Here is a 6,116-nt window from a genome sequence, read left to right on the forward strand (position 1 = left end):
GGTCTCCTTTTTTCCTAATGTTCTTACAGTTTGTACACCCACACAGTCAAGTTATTGGAAGCTTATGTGAATGAAATGTGAAGCAAAATTGACAATTTAGGATGTGTTTAATCAAAATGATTCAGTAAAGAAACTGCATCTTATTAATTTTGTAAAACATGATATAATCTTGTTCAAGCACTACAATTATCTTTTCCATTGCACTACATCAACTAGTTTACCATTAGGAACAACACACACACACACACACACACAGACACACACACACACACACACACACACACACACACACACACACACACACACACACACACACACACACACACACACACACACACACACACACACACACACACACACACACACACCTGACTGTTTAATATAGTATATCAATTCAGAATTGGCCAATATAGTAGAGATTGTATATTGTCCTACGGGTGCTGCAATGCCGTTAGTGTCACTGGGGTGTTTATTTGATGTGACCGAGGAGCCATTTTCCTCAGCATCGCAAAATACATTCACTCTGGGACACAAGTCCTGCCCATGCCATGGCTGCCAGCCCTATATTCCCTCAATGAACAGACAGCTCTCTGCCTTCCAACAGAGCCAGAGCTGTCACCCAACCATGCTGCAGCTGTCACAGAGCCTCTTGTGGCACTGGTCGCTGTGAGCATGTCAGGACTCAAAGGGCTGAGACTGGCGAGGCCTTGGGCTTTGGGCTGGGTAAGGGTAGCGGGGGGGTGTCTTGGGAAATATGAGGACACCAGGACTGGTCATCTGGTCTGGCGGATAAAAAGGGTGTAGCATTTCATCCAAACACGTGTAAACACTGCGGTGGTGTGAGTGTCTAGACCTCTTTGTGCAGGGCCACTTTCACACTGCTGAAGATCTTGCCCAGGGCTTCAAAGAAGGGGTCACAGAAGGTCTGGATGCAGAGGGAGTAGATGCGACTGATGCACTGGGACTCGATCAGGCAGCTCTTGATACAGGGTACCACAGCCCAGATGTGACAGAATGAGATGCAGGCGAAGAGGAAGCCCCAGAGCAGAGCCACGGGGATGCCGAAGATGGCTGAGAGGATGCGGTAGCACCAGTACTTGGACACGGTGAAGGTGGTGTAGCTGAGCTTCCACACCCCATCCAGACTGTGTGTGCCGTCGGGCTCTGCGATCACATCCTCAAACTCCACCTGCAGGGAGGGAATACCATGGACAACGTTAGTGGAACCTCACTGAGGAAAGAGTTGAGGGTTGTCTGAGTACCCAACACCAGAGCCAGGATTCAATCAACGGCACGTTGTCATTCAAGCCCATTGCACTGCTGACAATATGCCTTTTAAAGGTAATTTTCGCAATGTTCATGAAGCAGTCACGGTAAATGCTGAGGATGTCGGCTCAAGCGTAAATTCCCTTTTAAAGTCAAGAGCAATGCGCTTGGTGACAATGCACCCTTGATTAAATCCCTTCACAGTTTCTTCACTAATCAATGTGATCCATGTGATATGTAAACATACATGTGTTATTGTAACTCAGCACCATGACTGTTATCATCACTAATGCCTGGGATACATAGTAATGAAATAAACACAGTTTACTGGGGGACTATACCATGCTCATATCTGTTCTGTGTCCTAACATAATCTTTGTTTAATTATGAGTGACGAGAACCCTGTCAACTTTCAGGTGATTGTTTGTTACTTTGCACTTATCTCAGTGCCAGTGTAGCTTAAAACTATGTCCCTCAGTTTTGCACACTTGATGAATATGTATAGTCCGAACTAATCTCAGATCACGATTTGGACCAAGTTTCCGGAAACTAAGAGTTCCTTCATGTAAAATGCAGTTTGTAATTGCTTGTTGTATTCAGTATCCAATACCCGGTCCTTACAAAATCCTGGCTCACTGTTGCATAGACATCTGCAACTCAACACTGAATGGTAATGAACTTGTCAGTGATCATGACAGGGGGATGTTACATGCAACAGATTCCTAACAAAGCTAAACCAATTTTCATAATTTGAAATATTATAAGAAGTTCTACTTCTGAATCCCAGTCTATTAATTTTAACACACCTTTAAAATTGTAGACATGCTTTCCATACTTAGTATTTTAACATAACATTTCTTAGTACGATTTAGATGAGCAGTTGAAATTGACAAAAACAGAAAAAACAAGCTAAGTTTTAAATTAATGATTTGACAACAGGAAAATGTCATTCTGTATGTTTTTTTAAAACTTCAAGCTCATACTGTAACTTAAACTACAAAGATCGTGTAGATAATACTGGATTATAGAACGTGTTCCATTCGATATAAATCCTATCATCTACTTAACATGTACAAAATGTTTCACAATAAAATCCAGAGAAGTAGTGCCCTTGGTCCTCACATGTAAGAAACATGCTTAACATGACTCACTCAAGTAAATGAACGTTTTGCCATACGCCCTGTTTTATCTCCTTCCATGCTCTCCTGAGCTCTGGGGAAATATAGCACCGTGATTGCTACTAATGTATGTAAACGTGAAAAACACAAGAAAAGCAATTGATGAAGCTCCAAAAAGAATCAGCTTCATAATTTCCCCTTCTGTCACACCCCTTCAGTCCCATTCCAGAAATAAACCCTGGGTGCCGTGCTGAGGCACAAGGCCTTGGGACTATTTTGGGACCTTCCTGGCAGGAACACAGCAACATACTACAGTGTACTGTGTTGACTTTAAGTTTAGACTTTAGACTTACGTTTTAAACTAAGGTTTAGAACTTGTCTTTCCTTACTTTAGGCAAAAAGGAGTTAAACCTGTGAATTCAGTGTGTGTGTGAGTGGATGGCGTCATCATGGTTCACCTACCTTGATCACATCCTCATTGATCAATTTGGGGTCTCTGTTGATCAGATCGATCTCCTTGGTGTGGCTGTCCTTCACAATCTTCTCCTCGTTGGTGTTGTACTGGTACTGGTCGGCCATGGTGGGGCCGTGGGCCTAGACTTGGGCAGAGTCAGGGAGAGTAGTAAGGTGTGGAGGGCTGGGGCCAAGGACAGCGAGAGTGAACCCACAAAAGTAGACTGCAGGCAGCCCCCTCAGTCTCACTGATCCCCTCTCTCACTACTGTGATGACACGGCTGAAATGCCAGTGGACAGCTGCTGCAGACGTCCTGCTGAAAATGGGGACCTAACGCCACACACACACTATAGCTCACACAGAGCAAAAGTATGTCATAAAGGGGACCACAGAGCCGTGTCAAATTTCACACTGGGCTGTGGGGTCAGCTGGGCAAGGTTTACATGGTGACATGAATTTCCACCGCAGTGAGGACTCTCCTACTCCTGCTCCGACTAACGCCAACAGTTCACTACTGTACGATCCACACTGACCCAAAACTTCCAGAAAGGAAGAATGTAGGTCTTTGTCATAAACAGTAATCCACTGAATATACTGTATGCGTAGTTAGCAAAGTACAAATGTAGGATCTTCATTTGATTACCCCGTTGTTGCAGAAAATTTCCTGCACAGAAAAACATTCAAACTTGCAGTGTACTCTAGATTTAAAAAGGCTTCTACAGTTTGTAATTTCCACTTTAACATTTCAGAATTGATTTACCCTAACAAAACATTTATCAACCCCTACAAAAATGTCTATTGACTGTTATCCACACAATAATTCACATTTCCTATTGCAGCAGGATTATTTTCCTGCTGTGAGAAAATGATCAAATTAATATCCTACATCTGTATAAGTAAATGTCCACATTTTTTTTCTAAATGAGTGACAACTGATAAAGGGATTAAGTAAAGGATGAGAAGGATCATACATTGAATTTTCCAGATCAGTCATCATTCAACAATTTTTTTGTTGAATGATTTGATTTTGTTTTGATTCTCCTTTTCTTTCAGGCAAGTAATGGAAAGGAACAGAGGCCAAAAGTCATTGAATGTTGTTTAGCTGTGTAACCCTCTGGTCACTAGCACAGGGTTCATGTTGTAATCCCAGCTCGGTGTCTTCATCTCTTCCCTTCATTCATAAAAGGCAAACATGATCCTCTCTCTGTATCCTTACCGGTCATTGACTCGTCCACCTCTACTCATCCAAATCAAATCAAATCAAATTTTATTTGTCACATACACATGGTTAGCAGATGTTAATGCGAGTGTAGCGAAATGCTTGTGCTTCTAGTTCCGACAATGCAGTAATAACCAACAAGAAATCTAACCTAACAATTCCACAACTACTACCTTATACACACAAGTGTAAAGGGATAAAGAATATGTACATAAAGATATATGAATGAGTGATGGTACAGAACGGCATAGGCAAGATGCAGTAGATGGTATAGAGTACAGTATATACATATGAGATGAGTAATGTAGGGTATGTAAACATAAAGTGGCATAGTTTAAAGTGGCTAGTGATACATGTGTCGTGTCTTTGACTATGCCAGATTAATTGCTATGACATGCTATTCTATAAAATAATTTCTCCGTAATTAATATTACCTGATTGAACTAATCATGTAAATATGAATTAACTAGAGAGGGACACCACAAAATAATATTTATAGAGCTGTTATCTTTCGAATAAACTCTTAAAGATTTAGTAATATTTTACTAAATAGCAGTCACATTAATCGTCATTTTATTCAGTCTCATCTGAAAGTTGTAAGTCCTTGATTATCGGCAAGAATCTTGGCTAACAAGTTGAATCAGCAATACAAAATTGGGTTTAATTATTTATTTACTAAGTACCTAACTAATCACACAGAAACACACATACACAATTAAACCATAACTTGATCACAAATTACGTCATGCAGAAAACGTCCCTAGCGGGCGTAATAGATATGACAGCTTGTTACACAAAGGAAAGGGGGGAGTCCTCGTGAAAGAGCGGGAGACTTGAACATAGGCGAGCTGTGCTATCGTAAATACAGTATCTTATGCATTCTAAATTACCGCCCATTTGAAGAGGAAAATGCAATCAATATTTACTCGGAGCTGCGATTCAGTAGGTTGGTGGTAGATGGACCGTGTCGCCAACCCGATTCCTCTGTCCTTTGAAGAATGTCTCTGGTGCCTTACTGGATACGTTGGAGGAACGTTGTGTGTAGTAGACGGGATACTCAAAATTCCTTCCTAACCTGCGTTTAGCTGTTGCTAACTCAACGGCTAGGAGATATCACTTCTGTAGTGAATACGAGTTCAAAGTTCATACCATTCACAATCAAAGTCCATGCTGATGTTGGCTTAGTTCTGTAGTTATTATCTGAACCATTCTGACACCGGACCGTCATCCTAGTGTACCCGGAACAGAAAGTTATATTCTTGTCAATGGCTTTTATAGTGGAGGGAGAGGGGTGTGTCTGAAAAGTTTATAACCCATGCCTCTTCACGGGGGCGGGCCACTGTGAGCAGAGGAACACTTATGAAAGTCCAGATCTCTCATTTGGAAGCTAAAATTACATTTCACCTCTTCACAAATAATGTCATATTCAAACATTTGAATTAAACAACAATTCCATGTGAATCCGATACCTCTGACGTTTAGACTTTCCACAGTAGAGTTTATGTCATTCTATCATTGATGAGAATGTGTCAGAGGGCAACCGAACTGACATAATATACCTTAAGTACCACCGCATATGTTCAGTTGGTCGGATTACCAGAATATAGTTCATTTCCCCCCACTTCTGATGTTTCCAGAACCTCTATGTTAACCAAGGGGTTTTCTTATGTCACATCAGTTATAGTACGGAGAAGGAAAAGGGGGGAAAGAGGTATTTATGACTGTCATAAACCTACCCACAGGCCAACGTCATGACATATGTATATGTATATACTGTACTCTATATCATCTACTGCATCTTTATGTAATACATGTATCACTAGCCACTTTAAACTATGCCACTTTGTTTACATACCCTACATTACTCATCTCATATGTATATACTGTACTCGATACCAACTACTGCATCTTGCCTATGCCGTTCTGTACCATCACTCATTCATATATCTTTATGTACATATTCCTCATCCCTTTACACTTGTGTGTATAAGGTAGCTGTTGTGAAATTGTTAGGTTAGATTACTCGTTGGTTATTACTGCACGGTCGGAACTAGAAGCA

The 6,116-nt window shown here is 41.1% G+C and overlaps 1 protein-coding gene across 1 annotated transcript; it reads right to left on the bottom strand.

Annotated features, from left to right (window-relative positions):
• Positions 1 to 88: 88 nt before the first annotated feature.
• On the bottom strand, positions 89 to 3,159 carry LOC129847308 (caveolin-3-like). The gene is made up of 2 exons (XM_055915067.1): positions 2,847 to 3,159; positions 89 to 1,189 (listed from the first exon to the last, which is right to left on the bottom strand). Exons 1-2 carry the CDS (start codon positions 2,961 to 2,963, stop codon positions 848 to 850), a joined length of 459 nt encoding a protein of 152 aa, XP_055771042.1. The 5' UTR covers positions 2,964 to 3,159; the 3' UTR covers positions 89 to 847.
• Between the last annotated feature and the right edge of the window lie 2,957 nt (positions 3,160 to 6,116).

Source organism: Salvelinus fontinalis, chromosome 3, assembly GCF_029448725.1.
Source record: "Salvelinus fontinalis isolate EN_2023a chromosome 3, ASM2944872v1, whole genome shotgun sequence".
Classification (NCBI taxonomy): Eukaryota; Metazoa; Chordata; class Actinopteri; order Salmoniformes; family Salmonidae; genus Salvelinus; species Salvelinus fontinalis.